The 25,920-nt window shown below is 58.9% G+C and overlaps 1 protein-coding gene across 9 annotated transcripts in view; it reads right to left on the bottom strand.

Annotated features, from left to right (window-relative positions):
- Positions 1-2,104: 2,104 nt before the first annotated feature.
- Positions 2,105-25,920, bottom strand: part of TLE3 (TLE family member 3, transcriptional corepressor) — a 30,752-nt gene continuing 6,936 nt past the window's right edge. For 3 of the 9 annotated variants that reach the window (XM_062000328.1, XM_062000336.1, XM_062000334.1), the window contains 16 exons: positions 22,357-22,419; positions 21,867-21,971; positions 15,678-15,882; positions 14,114-14,130; positions 11,616-11,735; positions 11,431-11,481; positions 11,130-11,285; positions 10,861-10,993; positions 10,040-10,236; positions 8,556-8,632; positions 7,817-8,066; positions 6,342-6,589; positions 5,937-6,084; positions 4,393-4,543; positions 3,916-3,992; positions 2,105-3,434 (listed from right to left, as the gene is read on the bottom strand). In XM_062000328.1, the coding sequence (XP_061856312.1) occupies positions 3,327-3,434; positions 3,916-3,992; positions 4,393-4,543; positions 5,937-6,084; positions 6,342-6,589; positions 7,817-8,066; positions 8,556-8,632; positions 10,040-10,236; positions 10,861-10,993; positions 11,130-11,285; positions 11,431-11,481; positions 11,616-11,735; positions 14,114-14,130; positions 15,678-15,882; positions 21,867-21,971; positions 22,357-22,419 (2,106 nt within the window). In that variant the 3' untranslated portion in view covers positions 2,105-3,326. The remainder of the gene's footprint in view (positions 3,435-3,915; positions 3,993-4,392; positions 4,544-5,936; positions 6,085-6,341; positions 6,590-7,816; positions 8,067-8,555; positions 8,633-10,039; positions 10,237-10,860; positions 10,994-11,129; positions 11,286-11,430; positions 11,482-11,615; positions 11,736-14,113; positions 14,131-15,677; positions 15,883-21,866; positions 21,972-22,356; positions 22,420-25,920) is intronic. The other 6 variants (XM_062000330.1, XM_062000329.1, XM_062000332.1 and 3 more) reach the window with 6 other exon arrangements.

Genomic DNA, 25,920 nt, shown 5'->3' with positions numbered 1-25,920 from the left:
CAGCGCAGGGGGGGAGCTGTAAGCACCCTCTGCACCCTCCCAGGGGCTGCACTCGAAGCCAATTGATTGCACAGGGCAGCAGTTTGCTGGGAAGCGTTGAAAGCAGAAGCCAGGGAGGATCAGGTGCTGCAGGGGCAGCTCTGAGGGGGATGGCCCTGCTGAACCCTTCTGCTCCCTGTGCTCTTACAACAAAGGCTCCCTTGCCCTCCTCACCCTTTAGTGCTCCCGTGTGAGCCCCCTTCAGCTGGGGCTGAAGCCCACTCACAGCCACTGAGCAGCAGGGAGAGGGGCAGCTCCTGCTCTTTCCTTCCCCCTGGCAGCAGGTGCCACGGTGTTCAGTCCATCACGGGGCAGCCCCGGAGCAGGGGACACACGGCCTGGCTCGAGGGGAAGGGCTTTGGCTCTGGCAGGGGCTCAGGGGCCAAGCTGCGTCCCGGGGGTTGGGAGCTGCTCAGCACCGTTCCTGAGCTCGTGGGGAATTCTGCATGGGCAACTGGGACCCAGCCTCCATGTCCTCAGTCCCTGCAGCAGAAACAAAGCAGCTGGGGAAGGAAAAAGGAACAGCAAGGCCCAGGCTGGCTGTAGCCTCGCTCAGCCCAAGCAGGAAGGAGCTGCAAGTGGCTGCTGCCATCAGCCTTGGGCTGGCTCTTCCTCCATCCTCCTCCCTTGGCACTCCCCATGGGCAAGGGGCAGCCTGTGCCCCCACCTCCCCCCAGCACCACAGCAGCAGCAGCCCCTGCCTTGGCTCAGCAGCTGGGTGCAGCTGTGCAGAGACGATGTTTCACACACACGGGGCTGCCGCTTCGGCTCCGTTACATCCACTTTTTATTCTTTTTCTCCTTTTTTTTTTCCCTCTCCTTTTTTTCTCCCCCTTTTTTTACAAAAAGCCAGTGGCAGTTATGAACAGCTGTACAGATTCTGCTACATACTTTGGTGTAAAGTTGAGAAGTCTGACTCAGTCCCCCCTCTCTGCCAGCCCCGGCACATGCAGTTCCTCTTCTTTTGTGTCTCGTTTTGGGGAGCAGGGAGGGGGGAGGAAAACAAAGCACCGACTTGCAAACCAGTGATCACATAAGACAAGAGCTGGGGGTGACCTCACAGCTGGGGGAGTTTGCCCTGAGGGCAGTTCAAAGCTCCCCTGGCCCTTTCCAACACACTCCCCCCCATCAGTGTAAAGAGGGCTCGTGGCCATGGGACACACGGCTGTCCCCACACACCCCAGCACCAGCCCCAGGGCCTTCAGAACCAGCCCCAAACACAGCGTGGGCAGGGCTGAGCCCCTCAGAAGGCACCTGCACAGGTCTGGCAGCATTTTCAGAGTCATTTTCCCAAGCCAAGCTGCCCTCAGAGCCACCTTCCCCTCCCTGCAGCTGGGGGGAACTGGCTGTCCCCTTCCCTGGCACAGCAGCGCAGCAGACCCATCCCCTCTCCCTGGCACCAGCCCCCACAGCACCAGCACCCTTTGCCTGGGATGCTCCCCTTCTTTCTTTCTTTCCTTTGAACAGAAAAAGGTGAAAGATCTCACGAAACATCTTACTGTGATGGAACAACAGCATTTTCCTCACGAGATCTCCTTCCAACCCCACCTCTGCTCCCCAGGGCTGCGCCAGCGAGCGCACGCTCGGGCCACTCCAGCCTCCTCCTGCCCTCTGCCCTGCTCCTGTCTTCTCCCCAGGCCCCAGCCAGCCAGTTCCCTCCTGCACCTTCAGCAGTGTCATCACTCCTCACCCAGACTTCCAAACCAAAGCTTGAAAAACCACCGAAAGGCAGCATCAAACCCTCTTCCCCGTGCCACAGCTCCGGGCGCTTCTGCTGCACAAAGACTTTTCCTTCCCCCTCCTTGTCTTTTGTTTGTTGGGGTTGATTTTAGGTACAAAAGGGCTGAGGCACAGACCTTGTGCAAGGAGAGGAGGAAGGGTTTGCTTCATCAGAACCTACAAGACCAGAAGACACAAGAGCACACAGCCCAGAGGAGCCTAACCAAAGCCAGCCCCGCTCCTTTTCCCCCACCCCGCGTCACCCACTTTGTTAGCAAACCTCTTGCTTTTTCTCCTTAAAAAACCCACCCCCCCCGCTGGGATTTTAAAGGTTATGCTTCTAATGCTTTGGGTTTTTTTTCTCTTTTACTTTCATTTGAATACAAAACACATAAGTTTGCTTCTTCTCTTTCGTGGCTCCCTGAGCTGAATTGTTTTCACTATGCTTTGAAATCCACTCCTCGTTTCGCTTCTGTCCGAAGACCAAGGAAAGAAAAGGGGCTTGCACAGACGATCCTGCAGCTTGGGCTTCTCCCCTTTGCTTCCACAACAAAAAAAACCACACACAGAGATAGAGAGAGAGAGAGAAAGGACCCCCCAGAAAGAATCATACAAAAAAAAAGTCCATATATAAAAAACAACCCCAACCAAATCCCCCCCCAAAACAAATAAACAAAGGAAAGCCAAAGGTGATTGTGCTGCTGCAGCCCCAGGTGGGAGCTGAGGGTCCCAGCAGCGTCCCACCATCACCAACACACCCAACAGCTCAGGGCTGGGACAGCAGGAACAACGTGCCTTGCTTTTTGTTTTGTCTTTGCTCGGCTGAGTTCACGTCGCGTTGTTTGAGGGGAAAGGGGTGAGAGGGGGTGGGGGGGGGGGAAACCCCCCAAAATAAGCCAAAAAAACCCCCTCCCTCCCCTCAAAAAGAAAAAAACCAATAATAAAATTGCCACCACCAAAAACCATCAGTGGGATACAATTACAGCAGACAAAAATACACAGCTAGTGTACCGGGAGGGGAGAGGAGGGTCCCCCACCCTTCCAATGCTATTTACTAGTCCGTTATTTACACTTTTCACAAGTCTTATGCAGGATGCACGAGGGGGGGAAAAAAAACCCCAAAAGAACAACAACAAAAAGAACCAGTCACTTTAAAAAAAAAACCCAAAAAGCCAACTTCTGAGTCCTTTTTAGTGCCACCAAAGCGCAGCCGGGAGGAACCGGGAAACAACCGAAACTCGGCTGGAATAAACCCCCCCCTCCCCAAAAAAACCCCCAAAAACCAAACCAACAACAACAGCAACGAAGAGAAAAAAAACCAGGGAAGTAAATCCATGTAGGGCTCCAATGTGTGCCGTGTCTGCAGACCTCCAAATGAATCCGTGTGTGGTGCTGCCCGCCAGAGCCTCCAGGCAGGGTCCTGCCGCAGCCGGGCTGGGGGCTCAGCCCCGGGGGTTACCCCCTGCTGCAGCCCCTGTGAGCCCTGGGCCACTCGCTGCTGGCTGCCCCCCTGGCTCCTGGCCCTGTTGCTGCTGGGGGGTTGCCAGCCCCTCACATCAAATCCCTGCTTTAGTAGATGACCTCGTAGACTGTGGCTTTCTTGTCGCCGGAGCCCGTGACGATGTATTTGTCGTCCGCTGAAATGTCGCAGCTCAAGACGGACGAGGATTCCTTGGACTGGGGAGAGGAGGGAAAGGAAACTCCTCAGTTTGAGTTCATAAGATCACAGAGTGATGGGGGTTGGAAGGGCTCTGCAGAGCTGCTCCAGCCCAACCCCCTGCTCCAGCAGCTTCCCCTCACTCGGGGGGCACAGGAACGTGTCCAGGTGGGTTTGGGAACCTCCTGAGCAGGAGCCTCCACACCCTCCCTGGGCAGCCTGGGCCGGGGCTCCCTCACCTCAGCACCAAAGCACTTTCTCCTTATGTTTAAATGGAACTTTCTATGGTCCTGTCACTGGACACAACAGCAAAAAGTGCTGCCCCAGAGTGATTTCCCTGAGCGAGCAGCACCCACGCCAGTGGCATCACCACATCCCACCCAGTACCAAACCCAGAGGCCACCCCCCCAGGAGGGATTCCCTGCTCCCCAACCCCCCAGATGATGCTGAGAGTGGGGGGATCCTGGTGCTGCCCACCCCTGAGATCAGGCTCCATCCTACCTGGAAGATGCTCGCTCCGTAGGGCGTCCTCCAGGCGTTGAGCAGGTTGTCTTTGCCAGTGCTCACAAACCATTTACCTGCTCGGGGGAAATGTGGCATCAGCAGCTGAGAGCTGTCCCTGATGTGTCCCCTCCCCACCCTGTGGTCACCAGCCAGACCCCATGGCTGGGCTCTCCCTGTCCTCAGAGGCTTCTGCCTGTTTATACTCACAAACTGGAGAGTTTGGAGAAGGTGGAAGATGTGGTTTCCCCACCCAGCCCCTTCTCCTGGTGGGATGGATCCCAGTGGGATAGATCCCCACACTCACACCCGGGTCCCATCCACCTCCTGCCGCACGACTGGGCCACTTGCAGCCACTCCTGGGATGGTTTTACAGGCACAATCCCCAAGTGCCCCATCCCTGCTGTGGAACCTGTGTGCTCATCCCCATGCTGTGGGCCCCTGAGTGCCCTTCATGCCCCATCCCCAGCTGCTCACCGCAGTAGGCAAACTTGAGGGAGAGGACGCAGCTCTCGTGGAGGTGCAGCTGGTACTTGTCGGGTTTGGTGTGGTGCAGCACTTCCACGTTGCTGCTCTCCATGCCCACCGCCAGCCACTCGCCCGTCGGGCAGTACCCCAGCGAGAAGATCTGGGGTGAGGGGACACACACAGAGGGATGCTCAGGATGGGGGGTGTGTGTGTGTGTGTGTGCACCCTGCCTGCAGCCCCCTGCCCCAGCGGGCACCAGTCACCTCTGTGCCCCCAGAAGCTCCCTGCTGGGGAGAGACATCGAGCACCCAGCACAGGCTGAGCTGGGGGTGAACCCCTTTGGTCATTTTAGTGATGTGGTGGCTACCAAAGCACACAAGGAAGAGCCCAAGAGGTGAGGAAGGAAGGACACAGGCTGACCCTCTGCAATCACACAGTGTCCCCAAACGTGGGTGCAGCAAAGCCAGGAGCTGACCAGCAGCACAGCCCTGGCCCGGGCATCCCAGCTGAAACACAGCCTCTTCCAGGGACAGAAGTGTCTTTGGACAGGGAACACCTTCCTGGTGTCCTCCTGAAGAGGAAAACTCAGTGTGGAAGGCAGAGAGACCAAATAGGCCCTAAGCCACAGCTGCTCGTGGGCTGGAAACTGCAGTGGCACCGCTTCTGGGTGCCCAGCTCCACGCTGGGGAGTGGTAACGGCAGCACTGGGGGATGCAGCAGAGACCTCAGCCACACTGCTGCCTTTCTGGGCCCTGAAGGCACAACTCCAGTTGCACTGGCTGAATGGCACTGGTAGAGGCTGCTGGCCAGCCCAAAACGGGCACAGCAGGGTTTGGAGAGGCACAGCACTGTGCTTGGAGGAGCTGTGAATGCCAGGGTGGCTCCAGCCCCACGGAGACTTGCCAGGAGGACAGAAACACCCAGCTTTGCCCCAGAAGCTCCCTGCTAGGGAGAGACATCAAGCACCCAGCACAGGCTGAGCTGGGGGTGAACCCCTTTGGTCGTTTTAGTGATGTGGTGGCTTCACCCTGCAGCGTGGCTATCAAAGCACACACGGAAGAGCCCAAGAGGTGAGGAAGGAAGGACACAGGCTGACCCTCTGCAATCACACAGTGTCCCCAAACGTGGGTGCAGCAAAGCCAGGAGCTGACCAGCAGCACAGCCCTATCCCAGCTGAAACACAGCCTCAAGGTCTGCAGGAGCAGGGAGGTGCCCAAGCCCCGCAGCCATCCCACCCACAGGGCACCCAGAGCCAGCCTGTAACACCCTGGGGCTGCTTTCTTAGTGGCAGCCTTGTCCTGCAGGGGTTGAAAACACAATGGAAGAGGAGCTGAAACAGGAGTCAGGGGAGTCCCCCAGCTCTCCCTGCCTCCAGCACTCTCGGGTTCCACCTAAAGCAGCGGGGACAGTCACCCACAGAGCTAAAGGAGCCCGCACAGCCCATCCTCCCAGCAGCAAACCCCTCTGCCACAGCCACGCTGAGCCGTGGTGGGGCTCACAGGGAGCTGCACAGCCACTGCCTGCAGCCAGGACCCAGGGCAGCCCCCGCTCACCTGGGAGGTGAAGTCGTGCTGCTGCAGCTGCCGACCTTCCCGCAGGTCCCAGGAGCGCACCGTGTTGTCCAGGCCCCCTGTCCACAGCTTGGTACCGTCGTGGGAGATGTCTATGCAGCTGGCACCGTCCGTGTGGCCTTGGAATTGCCTTTTCAACCACAAAGAAACCCACATGGACGTACTGCAAACCCCCCAGAGCAACAAGGGGAAGAGTTGCCTGGAGGGAGCTGGGGGGCTCAGGCACTGAGCACGCCTGGACAGCCTTCCCACGCCGAGCCACGCCAGGCTGGCTGAGCCACGCTCACAGACACAGCATCACAAAGATGCCACCGCCCCCAAGAGCCTCGGGACAAGCCTCAGCCCCGGGCTGAGAGCAGGGTGGGCACGGGGAGGGCAGCAGCTCACCTGACCAGCGTCTGGTTGTGCAGGTCCCACACGGCGATGTTGCCGTCGCTGCAGCAGGAGAAGCAGACTTTGGCGTCGGGGCTGATGGCCAGGGCGTAGCAGGCGGGGGCAGAGGAGGTGAGCTCGGCCTTGATCCGCGGCGTGGGGGACGCCAGGTCCCAGATGGTGAGCGTGCTCGCCTCGCCCCCCACGATCAGCGTGCGGCCGTCGGGGAGCAGCTTGCAGGAGCGGATGTAGTTATCCCTGTTCTGCAGGGGAAAGGGACAGGGGTGTTGGGGCAGGAGAGGCACCACGGGGGAAAGAGAGGGTGAGGCATTGCGAGGGGTAGAGAGAGATTAGGGGGGAAGAAAGGGAGAGAGATTGGGGGGAAGAAGGAGAGGCAGAGATGGGGGAAAACAGAGGGGGAGATATTGGGGGAAGAAAGATATTAAGAGGGAAGAAGATGGGCAGAGATGGAGAGATATTAGGGGGAAAGAGGGAGAGATATTGGGGAGAAGGGAGAGATATTGGGGGAAGAGGGAGAGATATTGGGGAGAAGGGAGAGATATTGGGGAGAAGGGAGAGATATTGGGGAGAAGGGAGAGAGGCAGAGATGGGGAAAAGAAAGGGAGAGAGGGGGAAAGAGGGAGAGAGATTGGGGGGAAGGGGGAGAGAGATTGGGGGAAGAGGGAGAGATATTAGGGGGAAAGAGGGAGAGATATTAGGGGGAAAGAGGGAGAGATATTAGGGGGAAAGAGGGAGAGATATTAGGGGGAAAGAGGGAGAGATATTGGGGGGAAAGAGGGAGAGATATTGGGGGGAAAGAGGGAGAGATATTGGGGGGGAAGAGGGAGAGATATTGGGGGGAAGAGGGAGAGAGATTGGGGGGAAGAGGGAGAGAGATTGGGGGGAAGAGGGAGAGAGATTGGGGGGAAGAGGGAGAGAGATTGGGGGGAAGAGGGAGAGAGATTGGGGGGAAGAGGGAGAGATATTGGGGGGGAAGAGGGAGAGATATTGGGGGGGAAGAGGGAGAGATATTGGGGGGGAAGAGGGAGAGATATTGGGGGGGAAGAGGGAGAGGCAGACATGGGGGAAAAGAAAGAGAAGGAGAGACAACAGGGGGAAAGAGGGAGAGATATTGGGGGGGAAAGAAAGGGAGAGATATTGGGGGAAGAAAGAGAGATATTGGGGGGAAGAAGGAGGGAGAGGCATTAGGGGGGAAAGAGAGAGATGTTGGGAGAAAGAAAGAGAGGGAGAAATATTAGGAGGGAAGAAGGAGAGGGAAAGAGATCAGGAGAGAAGAAAGGGAGAGATATTGGGGGAGGAAGAAAGAGAGGGAGAAATGTTGTGGGGGAAAGAGGGAGAGGCATTGGGGGTAAGAAAGAGAGGGGCATTGGTGGAGGAGACGTCGTGGGGAGGACAGAGGACGATTAGATGCGGGGGCCAGCAGCCCCTGGCTGTGCCCAGGCGCCGGCCGGCAGCCCCCAGCCCCTTACCAAGCAGTCCAGCTGCGAGATGGGGCTCTTGCTGCCGGGCTGGCTGATGTCCCAGATCTTGACGCAGCCCTTGCCGCCGGTGTAGACGTGCCGGGTGGGGTTGCTGATGGTGACGGCGCACACCACCTCGCCGTGGCTCAGCGTGTTGATCTGCCGCGCGTGCCGCGGGATGCCGGGACCCGCCAGCGCGTCGTGGGGGAACGGCACCGGCTGCATCTGCCCGTCGGCGCTGACGTGGAACGAGTAGGCTCTGCAAGGAGAGAGCACAGGGAGGGGTCAGCCTTGGGACATGCAGCTTTGCTGCAAAGGGGAGGGTGGGTGGCATCGCAGCCCCGTTGCCAGGTTTGGGGCTGGACGGCAGCGCTGGGGTTTGGACGTAGTTCTGAGTGAAGCCCCCAAGCTCAGAGAATCATTTGGGTTGTTAAAGACCTTGAAGGTGCTGCAGTCCCAGCCCTCCCCTCACTCTGCCCAGCACTGACCCACAGCCCTCAGCACCTCAGCTCCACGGCTTTGGGGTCCCTCCAGGGCTGGACACTCCCCCAGCTCCCTGGCACAGGGGCTCACACCCCTCTCAGAGAAACAGTTCAGCCTCAGCTCCAACCTCAACCTCCCCTGGGGAGCCTCTTTCCTCTTGTCCTGTCATTCATTACTGGGGAGCAGAGCCCAACCCCCAGCTCACTACAACCCCCTGTGAGTGAGTGATCCCCTCCCCTCTGTAAGGAGCCCAGGAGCAGCTTACGGCTTCCCGCCGGGGATGGAGGCCAGGCTGGAGGGCAGCCCAGGGGCTCTCATGGGCGGGTGCGGGTCGAAACCAACCTGCCAAGAGACACACAGAGGTGGGTGAGGCCAGACAGGAGCTGGGCACACTGGCAAACAGCTTCCCACTGCCCAGACACAGGGACACTCGGTGCCTTCCCCTTCTCCCTGGCTGCTCAAGAGCCAGTGGTTAACTTTTGACTTGGCTGAAAGAGGAAGGGCTGGGGAATTAGCCAAAGGATTTGGGTGTGCAAGGAGCAGCGTGGGACGTGCTCACCCTCCCCATGCTGCTCCCAAACCCCCAGGGACAAGAGCAGCCAAGCCATGCCCAGCACCCTGGCTGCAGAATACCCCATCTCTGCACTGATGGCAGCTTTCACTTCTGGTTTTGACTGTTTTATTGCCTTTAAGCATGTGGCCCAGTAACAGGGCAGGGGGCTGTGTGGTCAGAGGCAAAGGATAAACCCCAACACCATGGCACACATGCATCACTCCCCTGGGAAGCATCTCCACACCCACCATGCCTGCCACAGCAGCTGATTCAGACCACAGCCAGCAGGGAAATCCCCTCACCTCTGCACCCCCTTGACCCTCCCACATCCCCTCACCTCTGCAACCCCTCTGACCCTCCCCACATCCCTTCATCCCCTCACTCCTGCATCCCCTGACCCTCCCCACATCCCTTCACCTCTGCAACCCCTCTGACCCTCCCCACACCCCCTCACTCCTGCATCCCCTGACCCTCCCCACATTCCCTCACCTCTGCACCTCCCCTGACCCTCCCACATCCCCTCACTTCTGCACCCCCCTGATCCTCCCACATTCCCTCACCCCTGCACACCCCCAATTCTCCCTACATCCCCCTGACCCTTCCCACATCCCTGCACCCCTCCTGACCCTCCTTACACCCCCTGCACCTCCCCAGTCCTCCTCACAGCCCCTGCACCCCTCCCGACCCTCCCCACACCCCCTCACTCCTGCATCCCCTGACCCTCCCCATACTCCCTCAACCCCTGCACCCCCCCCAACTCTCCCCTGCATCCCGACCCTCCCCTTCACCCCTACACCCCCCTGACCCTCCCCACACTCCCTCAACCCCTGCACCCTCCCCAACTCTCCCCTGCAACCCCTGACCCTCCCCTTCACCCCTGCACCCCCCGACCCTCCCACATCCCCTCACCCCTGCACCCCCTGACCCTCCCCACACCCCCTCACCCCTGCACCCCCGACCCTCCCACATCCCTTCACTCCTGCACCCCCCTGACCCTCCCACATCCCTTCACCTCTGCAACCCGACCCTCCCCACATCCTCTCAAACCCTGCACCCCCTTGACCCTCCCCATATCCCTTTACCTCTGCAGCCCCTCTGACCCTCCCCACACCCCCTCCACCCCTGCACCCCCCTGACCCTCCCCACACCCCCCACCCCCCCAGGAGCCAGCCAAAGGAGCTAAAAGTGCTACGTACAGCTCCAAAGCTCACCATTGGCGACCGGCCGTAGGCGGCGGCGGCGGCGGCCGCGGCGCTCATCTGCGGGGGGATGTTGTGCAGCCCCGCGTAGGCGCCGGGGCTGGTGAGCGACCCGTTCATCTCGTGGTGCCCCATCATGGCGAAGGGAGCGGCGTACGAGCCCGCGATGGAGATGGGCGTCCGCAGGGCAGAGGCTGCGGGAGGGACACGGTCAGGGCAGGGAGCCCGCTGGCATCCAGCCCCGCTCAGCACCCAGGGGAGGATGCAGTGGCTGTGCCTCCCTCCTCACCCCACTGCTGGCACAGGCACCACCTGAGCTGATGGCACCTCTGGATACATCTCTCCTCACCCCACTGCTGGCACAGGGACCACCTGAGCTCCTGGCACCCCTGGATGCCTCCTTCCTCACCCCACTGCTGGCACAGGGATCACCTGAGCTCCTGCCACCCCTGGATACATCCCTCCTCACCCCACTGCTGGCACAGGGACCACCTGAGCTCCTGCCACCCCTGGATACATCCCTCCTCACCCCATTGCTGGCACAGGGACCACCTGAGCTGCTGCCACCCCTGGATGCCTCCCTCCTCACCCCACTGCTGGCACAGGGATCACCTGAGCTCCTGGCACCCCTGGATATCTCCCTCCTCACCCCACTGCTGGCACAGGGATCACCTGAGCTCCTGGCACCCCTGATTTAGATCCCCCAGGTAAACGTGACCCCCTCCTCCTGCAGCGCTACTGTGCCCCTATCAGGGGGTCTGAAGCCACGCTGGGGATGGCAGCAGCGAGGTGGCACTGGGGGACCCCGGGACACCCACCCAGAGGGTCCATGCCAGCTGGCTTGCCGGGCATCGGCCGCAGCCCCGGGGTGCTGCTCGTCCCCGGGGTCGGCGCGTCGTTCCTCGGCGTCGGAGTGTTGGATTTGAGCCCGGGCGTCGATGACTTGTCGTTCTGGATGGAGAAGGGACGAAAACCAGAAAAGATGAGCTGCAGCACTAGAAAAGGGTGAGGCCCAAGGGCTGGGGCTGGCAAGCCCCCCCAGACCCAGCGAGCAGCCGCTCGACCCCCGGCACAGCGACGGACGTACGTGGCCCAGGTCTTTAGTCTTGGAGGAGGGAGTGCTGCTGGAGGAGGCCACCGAGGCCGGGCTGTTGGGAGCGTCGCCCTTCTTCATCACACGCCCTTTGTCGATGCCATTCTCTGGGGGGGAGTGGGCTGGGCTCACCCGGGGCGTCGCGGGGTCCTGCGAGACACGAGAGCGCGTTGGCACCCCTGGCAGCGGGGAGGGCTCCCTCCCATCCCACCCCTCTCTTCCAAGCCATGGGACCCCTAAGGCATCACCCCAAACCCCCCAGCATGCCGTGAACCTGCCCAAGCGCTCGTCTCACCTCGTTGGAGACATCGACCACCAGGTCATCGCTCTTGTCACCGTCGCTGTCCTGAAACACAACGCTGAGTCACATCCCCCACGGAGCCGGGGAGCCAACCCCCACCCCAGCAGCAGCACGTGGGGTCACCCAAAGCCCTTCTCCCACGGCCCCAGCAGCCCTGAGCCCCCTTGCCCTGCGCTCACATATCGGCTCATGCTGTCCTTCTCCTCTGCTTTCCGCTTCTTGGAGTCGATGCTGTAGTCCGTGGAGCTCCGGTGCTTCTCGCTGGCCCTCAGGCTCTCCGAGGGCGAAACAGAGTTATTCTGCAAGGACAGAGGGAGCTTTTAAGCTGGAAAGAAGCAGAGCTTCACAAAACCCCACCTGGGACACGTTCCTGTGCCCCCTGAGCGAGGGGAACCTGCTTTCAGCCAGCACCGAGCCTGAAACCCTGCTCTGCCCCAGGCTGCTAAGCCCCAACGATGGGGTGAGACCCCTGGAGTGCCAGGGTCTGGATATGGCTGGAGGATGGCCACCACCAAACTGAGCATCACTTTGAATCACAGAATCACTTTGGTTGGAACAAGACCTTTAAGATCCCCAAGCCCAACCACTAAGGCCTGGGGATGCTGTCAGGGCAGCCCTGCACGGCTGCTCGTGGGCACCTGAGCCCATCACTGCAACAGCACAGCAGCAAACAGCTGGGTGTTGTGGGATTTGGTGAGTGCAGAGAGGGGAAAAGCTGTGCTGTCCTCTAAAGCAGCCCCAGTTCCATCACCCTCAGCCCCTCAAAGGGAGTAACATGGTTTTCCCCCCAGGCAGGCACCCACGAGAGCCTGGGGATGCTTCCCGTGGCACCAGCAGAGCTGAGGGCCTCACCCCTGGCATTCATCAGGGTGCAAAGCAACCACTTCATCAGTGAAAGAGCATCCAAAACACAGCTGGACAAACCCCCATGACCAGCAGCAGCAGAGTCTCGTGCCCTGTGGTGCAGCTCTGCCCGGAGCCAGGGTGGAAGGGACAGGTTCTGTGCCTCCTTTGAGCAGCAAAGCCTGAAGGGAAAGCCCCTGCCACACTGGGATGGTGCTGGGAGCAAAATCAGCAGCACAAACCCACCTGGAGAATGCTGCAGACAGCCCCAGCCCCGCAGTGCCCCAGAGCACAGCCCCAGCTCTGTGCCCTCCAATTAGTTTCCCAGAGCAGCAGGAGAAATTACCATCATTTGACATCTTGCAGCAGAGGCTGCTGCCCCTGCTAAGCACAAACCCCTCCCCTAAGCTGCTCTGCCTGCCTTTCTTTCCCAGCTGAAAGGGAGAACTAAAGCAGTTCATGTTTCTGCTCGGTACCCAATAAGCAGCTTTGGATAACACCGGGGTCTTTCTTCTCAAGCAGTCATGCTGAAAAACCTCGCAGCTCCCAGAGAATCATGTCAAGCATTTAGAGGCATCGATCCATTCAGCCCCAACGCTGGCCCCATGCCAAGGAACTAAATATTTTTTATTGCTCAGGCAAGGCCAGGAAAATATGAATGAGAAGCCTCTGAGGCTGGAGCATTCCACCTCCACGGGGAATACCCCCCTGGCTGAGCTCACTCAGCGGGAACCTTCCCGGCCCCCATGGCTCCCTCCCTGCCAAGGAGCTGGTTAATGATGCCCAGTTCCCCTCTTCCTCCTGCCTTCCACAAGCACTTCTCTTCCCAGCCACCCCCCAGCTCTCAAAAGGTCTATTTGTGGGCTCGGTGATGGCAAGAAACTGCTGTGACAACGGCAGCTCACATGGTCACAGAATCATCACAGGATCACAGCATCTCAAGGGTTGGAAGGGACCTGGAAAGCTCAGCCAGTGCCACCCCCTGCCAGAGCAGCACCACCCAGAGCAGGGCACACAGGGACTCATCCAGCTGGGTTGGGATGTCTCCAGAGAAGGAGCCTCCACAGCCCATCTGGGCAGCCCCTGCCAGTGCTCCCTCACCTCAGCAGGGAACAGGTTTTGCCTTGTGTTGCTTTGGAACCTCTTCTGTTGCAGCTTGTCCCCATTGCCCCTTGTCCTGTCATTGGCCATCACTGAGCACAGCCTGGCTCCAGCCTCCTCACACTCACCCTCTATGTGCTTGTCACGTGAATGAGCTCACCCCTCAGTCTCCTCTTCTCCAAGCTAAAGAACCTCAGCTCTGCTGGGCTTTGTCCTGACAGCTCTTCCCTACACAACCCACTTCATGGGGAGGGCAGCTCCCCAGCAGCCTCTGTTCCCCCTACAACACATCCACTTCAATCCCTGCACACAGCCAAAACACAAACCAAACCCTCTGAGCTGAGACAGGGACACCAGAGGCACCGGCCGCTCTCCACTGCAGCCACTGAGCTGCTCAGTTACCTGCCTGACCTTCCAAGTCCTGCTTAAAGCAGCCTTCCTAGCCCAAACCAGCCCATCCCCAGCAGATGAGCTGAGCCAAGGTGACAGAGGAGCGACGAGAGGAATCCAAGAGCTCCTCATTCCTCGCCGTGCGGGGCTGAGCACGCTCGTTCCCGGGGCTCAGTCAGCTGGAACCAAACCTTGGGGCTCCCCAGCAGGCATGAAAAAGATTGCAATCAAACCTTCCCTTGAAAAGGCTCACACCCACCAGCCTGCTTCTTAAAACAACAAAGCAAAACCACACAACCACCAGCAAACCAGGGAGAGGGGGAAAGGAGTGAATGGGACTTACTGCACTCGAGTCTCGCTCTTCCAGGAGAAGCCGGTGGCAGAGGTGAGGTGGCAGCCCAAATCAAGAGAAGGCAGAAGAAAAACAAGGCAAGTTAGAGTCAGCCTGAAAGCACAAAAACAAACCCAGTAGCTCCTCCTTGCATGGTCTCCTGCCCCAACTCAAAACCTCTCCAGACTCTCTTGGGCTTTGCTTCACAATCCCTGGCCCCAGCCCATCCGGCTCCCGCTGTCTCCTGCCCCTTGCTTTTACTCCAGGGGATTTATTTGGCAAGGCACACAGAGGAAAGGGAAAATGCCCTGAAATGCCAAAGGAATGGCACCAGCCTAAGGCTCCTGTGCCCAGACTCAGCAGCTCAGCAGAAGGGCCTGACCACTCAGCTCCAAAGCCAGTGGGACGTGGTTTAAGCATTCATTTGCACACAGATGGCCCTGTTTCACCTGGGATCTGCTGGGAGCTCCTGAGAGCATCTGGGATCTGCTGGGAGCTCCTGGGATCCATGCAGGAAAAAGCCCAAATGCAACTGGGTAACTGGCACCAGTAGCTTTTTCTCACTGGCTTGCAGAAGGAGAAAAGCCACTCCAAACCCAGGGCTACCAAAGGCAACCTTAAGGCTACCAAGTTGATCAGGGGAGTGGAACACCTTTTGTATAAGGAAAGGCTGTGGGAGCTGGGGCTGTTCAGCCTGGAGAAGAGAAGGCTGAGGGGTGAATCTCATCAACAAAAGGATTGGCTTATTGCTAGTAACAAGAAAACCCAGCAGGTCTGCTGATGAATGTTGCTGGTTTCCAGACCATTGTGCCTCTGACAGCAACAGAAAGGAGAAGGAGGAAGGAGAAGGAAAGGACCTTCACCACTAAGGCCTGGCTGGAGGGGAACGCAGGGTTTGCAGTGAGACTCCATCAAAGCCTGCACAGACTCAAACCTGCTCAGGGCACGTGAGTGCCTCAGCCCAAGGGTCTGCCAGTGTCACCTGGGGCAGTTTGCATTCCCTGCCCTCAAGGAGCAAAGAAAGAGCTGTCCAGGGGCAGGTGCCCTCCTCCTCTGCCACCCTTCACAGCCCTCACCATCCCCAGCTGCTCCCAGGGAGCATCCTGACCTCACTCAACGAGCAAACCAGGGAAAGCTTTGCAATGGTCTGGAAGCTGCAGCCGGGAATATCCTGCAAGAGCAGCATCTTCCTTGGCCTCCCAGGCTGACTAAAGAGGCCTGGGCATCACTGAGGGGAATCACAGAACCATTTGGGTTGTTAAAGCCCCTGGAGCTGCTGCAGTCCCAGCCCTGCCCAGCCCAGCACCGACCCCTCAGCACCTCAGCTCCACAGCTTTGGGATCCCTCCAGGGCTGGGCACTCCCCCAGCTCCCTGGGCAGCCTGGCACAGGGGCTGACACCCCTCTCAGGGAAACAGTTCAGTCTCAGCTCCAACCTCAGCCTCCCCTGGGGCAACTTGAGCCTGTGCTATACCCCTGAAAGCAGAAGCCCATCCCCCAAAGGGTGGGAGCAGAGCTCTGCCTGCCCCACAGCACTTCTCACGCAGCCCCCAGGCACTGCAGCCTCTCCCTCTCACCTCTGTGGTCCAGGTCATGGTGGTTTTTCTCATCCTTGACGGCGAGGTGAGCCTGGCTGCCCAGGGCACCGAGGGCCAGCAGCCCCGAGCTGCTGCCCGTCACCGGCGGGATGCCCGGCGGCTGCAGACCCGAGGGGTGCGGCGGCAGCTGGACCGGGGGCCCGTGGGCGGCGTGGGAGAGGTGCTGGGCCTGGAGCTGCTGCTGCTGCAATGAAACCACCAGTGAGCCAGGGAGAGGGGGCAGAGGGAAAGGGGGTGCTGAAGAAGGGGGGTGCCCGGTGATGCCCGGCTCGGCTGCCTGGAAGGAGAAGCCCCGTTAGCAGGAGGGACAGGAGGTGCCCCAGGGATGATCCACTCTGGCACAGCCCTGTGCTCAGCACACACCCCCCAGGGCTGGATCTGGGGGGGATTCACACCAGAGTGAGCTGGTTTGGCTTTGCAGTAGGTATTGTGCAAAAAAACCCCGTAGAGAAAACCTCCACAGCTGCAGAAAGGGGCTGTGGCTGCAGTGCCAGCTGCTGAACCAGCACAGAGACACCTCCAGCATCCTCACAGGCCACCTCACAAAGCAAAGGTTCTGCTTATTTAGTCAGCAGCAGCTTTAAGGAGCTTGATGTGAGGAGAAAACTGCCTGCACAGCACCACGGTGGCCAGCACACAGGAGGGTGCACAGCCCCCAGCTGCTCCCTACCTCCCCAAGCCTGCAGGCAGCTGAGTCCCAGCCACCTCAGCACACACACATCCAGCCACAGCTACATCTCACTTGTAGCTGGAAAAAACTCAGCTACAGCTTTGGGGAGAAGAAGGGAAAACTAACCACATCCCCTGTGTTGCTATTGCAAAGGCAGACTTGAAGCAAACAAACTGAAATCTGAGTTGCTGTCGAGTCCATGGTTTGATCTCAGCACTGTCCCTTGCAAGAGTCCCAGGGCTCAGGACAGCAGCCACCCAGGCAGCAGGGGCTCAGAGCTGCTGCTCCTGTTCCTGACCCCCCTGCACCCACAGGCACCTCAAGCGGCACCTCAAGCAGCACCCAAGCAGCTGCTGGGGAAAGCTGCACTTGAGCAGCTCCAGCAGGAATCACAGGCTGGGGGACACTTGGGCTGCAGAAGAGCCCCCACACACCTCTCCCAAGTCCCTACAACCAGCTTGGAGCAGGTTTTCTACCTCCCTGATGGCCCCTAAGCAAGAAAAGTCACTGGACCAAGCAGGTTTCCAGCAATCCAGGCTGGGTGAGGAGAATCCCACAGCACATGACCAGCCCACAGCCCTGCCTGGGGCACCTCCATGGGTGAATGGAAGGTAGGGCAGAACCCCTTGTGCCAGGGTCTGAAGGGCTCAGTGCCAGCCCTGCACAGCCAGGCAGTTAAAGGACATCTCCAACACATCACCCCCAGGGCAGCAAGGGGATGCACCCAGGAGCCCCTGAACTGGATCATGCTCTGCAGCACTGGGAGGGGACACCCCCAGCACAGCCCAAAGGAGGGAGGGACAGGGGAGGACATCCCAGCACAGGCTGAGAGCAGCACCAGTTCCTGCAATACAGTCCCCAGCTCTCAGAACACACTGTGCCCACAGCAGAGGTGGGTTTAACCCCACGGGTCCTGCACTCAGCTTCACACACGTCCCTGTTTGACCCCCTCTGTACATTTAAAGAGCTGTACAGTGACCCAGGGCCCCTGGCACCTCCTGCCCACATTGCCCAGCCCAGCAGCCAGGATGCAGCTTTTCAGCCACCCCCTGCACTGAGGCCACATCTCAGAGGAAGCACAGGTTCCACCCCCTCCCACCTCAAGGCCCCGTTTTGGGGGGCAGCAGGAAGAGGGTGACTTGCTGTCACATGCATGAGGGAAACGAGTGGGTGACCCACAGCTGCCAGGCTCTGGTTTCCAAGCCTGCTGCAGGGTGTGGGGAGGGAAATCCCCAGGCAAGATGCAAGTCAGGGTCAGCTCCAAAAGGCAGTAGCTGCAGTTCCAGGCAGAGGAGATGCATTATCTCCAAGAGCAGCTTCTTCCAGGCAGCGCAGAGGTCTCAGCTGGAGCAGAAGCCAAATCCAGAAGGCAATTAGACCTCTGCAGTGCTGTTATAGGAAAAGCATAAATCACTGTGTCCTCAAAAGGAGCTTTTGGCTTCTGCTGGGTTGCTCCATCCATAGAGCAGGGAGGGGGAAGCATCCTCAAGACATCCATTTGAGGAGGTGTCCTCAAACCTCTGCACGGAAGGACAAAGCAGAGCAGGCTGGCAAAGCCAGGAGAGCAGCACAGCTCTGGGGGTGCCCCAGCTCCAGGGGCTCTGCTGTGTAGGGCCAGCACCACATCCACACAGCCCCTTGCCAGGGCAGAGCACACAGGTAGCGAGATGAACCCCTCCAACACCAGAGGACGATGGACAGAGCCTCGGTCAGCTCCTGCTGCAATCACTCAGGCTCTTTGCAGTCCCAGTCTCAACATTTCCACCCATTTAAGCCAGAGGCAGGGCTGGCTGCCGTCTCAGAGCATCACCTGATGGGTTTCCAGCAGGGCACTCTCCTCTCCTGCCAGGTGCCCAGCAGTGCCCATCCCCAGGGCGTTGCACAGAGATCCGATGCTTTATCCTCAGCCACCTCCGAGTCCCACGGTGGCAGAAAGACCCACCCTGCAGAACACTTTCCATCCCAGGGGAGACCATCCCCACAGCAGCAGCAGCCCCACAAGAGGGATGTGGTCTCAGGGGTACCCTGGATCCCAGCAATACTCCAAGCCAGCAACGTTGACAGTAGAGGAGTGGCTCAAAGCCTTGGCACAGCCCCAGAAGACAATGTAGTTCCACCACGAGCAAGTGCAGCAGCACCCAGCTGGGGAAGGCAGGAGGAATCAACACCCAGACACTCAAAACTCCACTGGAGCACAAAACTGATGGCTTCTTCCTTTTTATCCTGTTGGCAAATACATCCATCCAAGGGCTTGGTGAGCTGGGAGAGAAGGATCCCCCAGGGTCTGAGCCTCCCCTCCAGCACAGGGCATGAAGAACCAAATGACAAGACACATCCCACTGTGGCCCGAGAGAACGTGGAAAGGTGGGGGCTTGTCTCCCTTCTGGCTGGCAGGAACTGGTGAGCAGAATCCATCTGGAAAGTGTCCTCGTGGGGCAGCTCTGGTTTGAAGCCTCATCCCTCCATCCAGAATTGGGGCTGTGCTGCCCACAGCTCCATGGGGCAAGCCAGGACTCCCAGCTCCAGGGGGGGCAGCCCAGGATCCCCAGCTCCAGGGGGGGCAGCCCAGGACCCCCAGGCTCCAGGGGGGGGCAGCCCAGGACCCCCAGGCTCCAGGGGGGGGGGCAGCCCAGGACCCCCAGGCTCCAGGGGGGGGGCAGCCCAGGACCCCCAGGCTCCAGGGGGGGGGCAGCCCAGGACCCCCAGGCTCCAGGGGGGGGGCAGCCCAGGACCCCCAGGCTCCAGGGGGGGGCAGCCCAGGACCCCCAGGCTCCAGGGGGGGGGCAGCCAAACTCCATCCTGGCACTGCTGAAGGAGCCGAGGAGCTGATGAGCCTGATGCAGGTCCCTGGTGCAGGTGAAGGGGCCCAGGGGGGTGCTGGGGAGACCCCAGGCTCTGCTCACACCTCCACACATCCATCTCTGCCGTCCTTCCTGGCTGCACCACTCTCCTGTGCCTGCCAGCTCAGGGGGCAGGTGATGCACATCCCTCTGCACAGCACTCGGGATCACGTCCTGGAGATGCATGGAGGGGGATAGAACCCACCACCCAGGGCTCCACAGCACAGAGGGATGTGGTGCAGCTCAGCACTGCTGCTTGCCTGGCATCTCCTCTGCCAAGAAGCACCCCCTCCCTCTCCCACCCCTCATGTGGAGGCCCGTTGCAAACAACCTGAGGCAGAGTGAGCTGCAGGAGCTCTTCAGCCCCTTTCACCATGCAGAACACAGCCCTACACCTGCCCAGGGGTGGGTACCCCGTGCTCCAGGGGGTAGCACAGACAAGACAGGGTGCCCACCTCCACGTGGGATCAGGTCCTGCCCAACCCAGCTGTACACTACAGGCGAAGACAGCATCCCTCCACAGCCTGCCCAAGCCAAAGGGCAAGCTCAGGCCCGCTCAGGATGCTGCCATGGGGCTTCTCATCTACTGGCAGGATCCCAAAAGTGCCATCCCTGCAGAGCCCAGCTCATCACCCTGCAGCAGAGGCTGCAGGCAAAGGCACTGCAAGCACCCAGCCCCAGGAGCCCGGCGGAGATGCTCAGCCACGGGCGCGTTTTCCTTCTGGGGTCCCTCAGCATGTGCCAGACAAACATGGTTTAAGAGAAGAAGGAGGTTGCAATTTATGAGGAAGGCTGGCAAGGAGTATCTCGTACGTGGAGTGCTTTTAATTGGATTATGTACATCATGCTTCATGCCTTTGTTCCCCCATTTAATGGTTCACCACTTCAGCTCACCACTCGCGTTAAATTTAGTAAAGTAGTCTAATCATTTCCAGAGCTATAACCAAATCAAGGGCTCAATTTCACAGGAGCCTGAAGCAGAGGAACTGGGAGACAATGGCCTAGATGCATAAAATTAACAGTTCTTGACCTCAGAAGGGGCAGAAAAGCAGCCCAGGAGATGATGTTAATGATCTGGTGCGGGGTTTTTTTGGGGGGGGTGGTTTTGTTTGCAGCACCTGCACCAAGCCACTGATGCAGCTGATAATCAGTCTTGCTGCACAGCATGGCAGGGGACAGGGGGGTCACCCATCCCCTGGGACACTGGGGGTGTGGGTCTGTGCATGTCCCAGTGCACTGCCCTCCTCCCCTTGAGGAAACACACACGAGCCATCTGCCCCACACAAGCAACCCTTACAACAACAAACCCCTCCCAGCACAGACATGCTGTTTGCTGGGGGGGGAAAAAAATCAACCCTAAAACCACACAGACACCCCAAAGCCTCTTGGCTTCAGAGGGCACTGGGCAAGGTGCAGCAGCCACTGACTTGAGGCTCAAACCAGCTCCACGTGTGCAGCACATCAGGGCTGAGCCCTGTCCTCCTCCTCAAGGCACCTCAGCACCCTCCTGCCCATGGGCCCCACTTCCAGGTCCACCTCAGCCAGGCAGGGGGACAGGCTCCCACCACTCTAACTCCTGCTCTGGAGGTTGCTCAGGCAGAGGGATTAAATGCCTGGCTGCTTAATGACAGGACGACACTCGCTGTGATCCGAGGAAGCAATTACCTTGGAAATGGGGGTCACGGGCCTCGCTCGTTTACCTTAATTGAATTCCAATATCTGCCTGGAGCTGCCTGGGCTCCTGCCTGCCACTGCAAGCAGCTCAAAGCCCAGCATCCCCCCCCTCAACCCCCAACCACTGCACCCTGGTTCTGCCAGGGACGAGACCCAGCTCAGCTCCCACCCCACTGTGCCATCCTGCCACTTGCCAAGTGCCCAGGTGAGCCCCATCCAGGAGAGATCTGGGGGCTTTCCTGCACCCCAGGAGCGCATTTCTAAGCTTAGCACTGGCCACAAAACCAGACAAATGCATACAAAAGCAAGTTAAACAAGGGCAAGCACAAAGATCCTTGTAGCTTAAGGAAGAAGTGAAAAGAGTTAATCCCCTAGAAAATATAAGAACCGGTATTTTTTGGCAGACAAAGAGTGAAACCCAGAGGAGCTCTGGAGCCACCTCCCCAGGACACTGCCTGGGGACACTGATGTGCCAGGGTTAAGGGAGCTCCACCACAGAGCAGGTTTGCTGCAGGACTGAGGCTGTGACATCAGTTAAGGAGACAAGAAAAACTGTTAAGCCTGTTAAAGAAAAAACCAAACCCCAAAACCCCAGCATCACAGATCTGTGAGAGAGAGAAAGAGAGAGAGAGAGACTGAGCCCAGGAGGGCAGGAGTGGGTAAGTCAATGCATGGAACAACAACTCTGTCAGGTTTACAGCACATTTCACATCAACAGCACACGCAGAGACACGCCTGGGCTCAGGGGGCTGCGGGAGGGCTGCTGGCACCCAGCTCGTGGGCAACAGCCAGGGTGGCTCCCAGTGCTGTGGCACTGCCTGGGGAGGGGGACAGGGCTGCCAACACCCCTGTCCCACATTGTGGGAGGGGGTTGGAGTGGTTTGAGGGGGCTGAGGTGCTGCGAGCTGCCCTTCCTTAAGCCGTCCTGAGCGCAGGATTGCCTCTGGTTATGGTAAATGATAGGAATAAAAGGGGTATACACACGGTGAGAGGCAGATTGGGAAGTCCACGTACCCCGATGATAGCATTCAACTCCGTCATGGTCACTTGCTTGGCACGCTCAACAGCCTGTGCCACCTGCTGTTGGTGCTGTGGGGACAGAGGGGCACAGCCAGGTCAGAGCCTGGCATGGGGGCACCCAGGCCAGCCACAACCCCCACAGAGACACGGGCAACCCCTGGGTTTGTCTGTGTTTTGCTCAGTGGAGCAGCAGCCCAGCTGCACCTCCCTGCTCCGAGCCACAGCAGCCACTCACAGCCTTTGTTTTGCTCCACAGGCTCAGCAAAGCCCCTCACGGGGTCCTCACCCTGAGGGTTTTACAACATGCACACAGGATCTCAGCCCTGTTTCACCCAGGAGCAGCCCCCACACCTCCAGAATAAGGCTTTGGTGGGGGTAGGTCTGTGGTCCATCATGGGAACTCCCCAAGGGGCGCAGATCCCTCCCCCCAAACAGAGTGTGAACACATCCTTACCTCTTGTGACAGAAAAGGCATGATCTGGGCTAAAATGGTATTCAGTCTTTTAGCAATTTCTGTCTGGAAAAAAGAAAAAGGAAGAAGAAAAAGCAACAGTCAGTAGCCAGCAACCTCCCACAGCCTGCATGAGGCTTCCTGGCAGCAGCACCGTGCATCCCCCTGCCTGTCCCCTCCCAGCCACACAGGAGGAAGCTGTGACTCCCAGAAGAGGCAGCAAAAGTCCCTCCATGCACACTCTGCTCCTGACAGCTCCACACTCTGGGGACACTTTGGTCCCTTTCCCATCATGGAACCATTTAATCATTTGGGTTGGTAAAGCCCTTGAGGCTGCTGCAGTCCCAGCCTTGCCCAGCCTAGCACTGACCCCTGGCCCTCAGCACCTCAGCTCCACGGCTTTGGGGTCCCTCCCCCCAACCAAATGCATCCACTCAGGGTTCCTTTCCCCATCCTCACATCCCACTGTGGGAAACTTAACCCATAGCCATTCACAGCCAGGAGCTCAGCATTACTTGGGAGTTTAACAGCAAAGCTGCCCTGTGCAGCTGTGGTTTCTGCAGCATCCCCAGCACGGTGCCTTCCCAGCACGCTGGAGCTGCCTCCCAAGGGTTAACACCGGCTGCTCCCCTGCCCAGGCAGCTGTTAAAACAGCTTTGGGTCCAACTCAAACACAGCCCCAGCAGCCACAGAGGATTCAGAGCCGCAACAATGGCCCCAGCGAGCCGAGACCTGGCGCGGAATCAAACGGCTCCAAATTCCTCCCCTTATCAATAACACAAGTGATCACCCAGGTCTGGCTCCAGCCTCCCTGAGGGAAAGGGGCCTCCTCAGACAGCCCCAAATCACCACCTCCAGCCTCAGCACCCCGAGCCTTCGCCCTCCCCAGCACCCGCTGCTGGGCCCCGAGGCATCCCCGGGATGTGCTCTGGTTCTTAACCCCAGCCCCAGCGGGGTGCTGACCCAGAGAGGGGCTCCCAGCTCCACCTGCTCTCAGATACAGCAAGAAAACACCAATCCAAACAGCACAGTCTGCAGGAAGAAAATCCAGCAGCCCCTCGGATCTGGCTTTGGGGGGTCAGGCTGCTGTTTAACCTAAACCACACAACTAACCAGGATGCCTCAGCATGAGCATAAGCAGGGAGATGCCAAAAGAACCCCCCTCTCCCCCAGCCCAGGCTGATTTCCCACAGAGGGAACCACCTCACAGACAGCACTGGCAGGGGTCCCCACAAGCTCCTCCCTCACTGCTCTGGAAGCAGCAACTTCAAAGCACATTTCTGGCCATTGTCTCCTCCAATCTCCTCACACCTGAGGCTTTTCTCAGCCCTCACCAAGGGCAAGGCACAAGTGACCCGGTTTGGAGTCAGCTACTGAAGCCAGAAGCAAGTGCTGCAGGGACTATCAGAGACCCCCAGTGAGGCCGTGGTGCTGCTGAAGGCTCAACACTCCCATCCCAGAGGAAAGGGCTCCAGCCAGGACGAGCTTTTAACCACCCAGCCTGGCAGCAGTGCCCACAGCAGCCACCCTGCAGCTGGGCACGGCGCTCAGCCGTAGCTGAACCTCCTTAAAGGCCTCTTTGGCATCGACTGGATTAGACAGAAACTGCAGCTCCATTAAATATTCATCCCTTCTGATGAAGCCTCTGTTGGATTCTGGATGCAACGAGCCCTGGGCACACAGCTCCTCCAGCATGGTGGCTTCTCCTCCCAGCTCCCCAACAAACTCAGTCCTCATCTGAGGTGCAAAGGGTGGTGGCAGCAGGAGCAACCCCCACAGCTGCCTGTCGCTGAGGTGGAAAGGAGTAAAAACCCCATAGCATCCAAACAAGCCACATCCACAGAAGAGGGAGGGAGGGAAGGTGGTGCTGAGCCTTCCCCAGGCACTGAGAGGGTCCAGACAACCCATCACCTCCACGTTCACATCCAATTCCAACCAGGAGCTGAAGAAACCTTCTTGCTCTGCAAAGAGAGAGGCTCCCCACGTGGGACTCAGCCAGCAAGAGTTAGATATGAGATGTCAAAGCCACGCTGCTTACAAGGGTGAGGTTTCCTGTTAATAGGAGATTCAATAATCTTTAAATATTTGGTCACTTTTTTCCCCCCCTCTTTTCCCCAGCACATTAAACTCCAGTTGTCCCCATTAAAAGTTTAATCAGGAGGGAAAGAGGATCCTCCACAGCACAGAGGGAAGAGGGGAGGGTTTCATGCCTGACACCTTCCCCTTGACAGGGCTCATTCATCACCTCACCCCAGAGCAGCCGAGCCCCCTGAGCTGCTCCTGCCAACTACAACCTCCATTCCTGGCCTGTGGGTTGCCATGGCAATGGCAGCCTGCACATCCCTTCCCAGAGCCCTGCATCTTCCCTGGACCACCTTGCACATCCCTCACAGGGGGCTGGGGGGGGCTGCAGAGGGCACCCTGGGAGAGGCATCCACCCCTGGGTGCTCCTCCTGGGCCCTGCCCCCTGGGGCAGCGAGATGCTGACAAAGGGCAAAGAGTCAGAAGGACCTGAAATCCCCACTAATCCCCTGCCCCTGCCAAGAATGTGACCTGCTGCTAGACAAGAAACACTCTGGGGTGGTGTTTCGAGAGCAGGGAGGTGGGGAGACAAAAAAATCCTGAGCAAAAACATTTGGACTGGTTATAAATCAAGAGCCAGAGAACTTGGCCACGGGCTGCAAGTCCTGTCACCCGCTCTTAAAATGGCCAGAGCTGCTCCCAGCACCAGAAGCACTTAAGGGCACAGAGAGCTGCTGCTGGAGGCGAGTCAAGAGCAGGGCAGGGGCTCTGGCTGCAGCGGCATGGTGTTAAATAGCTGCAGGGCTGGCTCTGCCCAGCAGCCCCAGCCACTCGTCTTTACACCTGGGCATGGCACAGGGAAGCTTAAAAATAGCACCACTGGCTGCAGGAGACACTGAGCAGAGGTGAAAGGAGCAACCTTAAAAAGCAGCCTGAAGCAAGGGGATGCAAGCACAGCCCTGAACCTGGGGAAGGGGGCATGGGAAGAGCCTGCACCCCAGCATGACCCCCTGCAGATGTCGGTCTGGGCAACAGAGATGCTCACTGTGCCTAAACAGTGAGCCTTGGCCTTTGCTGGGCAAGCAAATGGGAGCTGCAGGGCTGCCCCAGTCCAGTCACTGTCCCAAGCCCCCTCAGGCAAGACTGTGGGGCACACAACAGGATCCAAACTCCTCCTGGGCTCCCAGTGCTCAGCCAGGCTCTGGGATGGAGGTGCTTGCAGAAAGCCACCACTCTGCAGGGAGCACTCCCAGCCTTCCCAAGCACCCTGTACACACACCCTGACCAGGACAGACTGCAGAATAATGGCATCATTTGGGTTGTTAAAGCCCTTGAAGCTGCTGCAGTCCCAGCCCTGCCCTCACCCTGCCCAGCCCAGCACTGACCCACAGTCCTCAGCACCTCAGCTCCACAACTCTGAGATCCCTCCAGGGCTGGGCACCCCCCCAGCTCCCTGGGCAGCCTGGCACAGGGGCTGGCACCCCTCTCAGGGAAAAGAAATGAACATATCCAAACACCCTGCACACACAGCCCAAGCAAGACTGA

The sequence above is a fragment of the Colius striatus genome, chromosome 7, assembly GCF_028858725.1.
Source record: "Colius striatus isolate bColStr4 chromosome 7, bColStr4.1.hap1, whole genome shotgun sequence".
Classification (NCBI taxonomy): Eukaryota; Metazoa; Chordata; class Aves; order Coliiformes; family Coliidae; genus Colius; species Colius striatus.
This window is presented reverse-complemented; position numbering and strand designations above follow the sequence as displayed.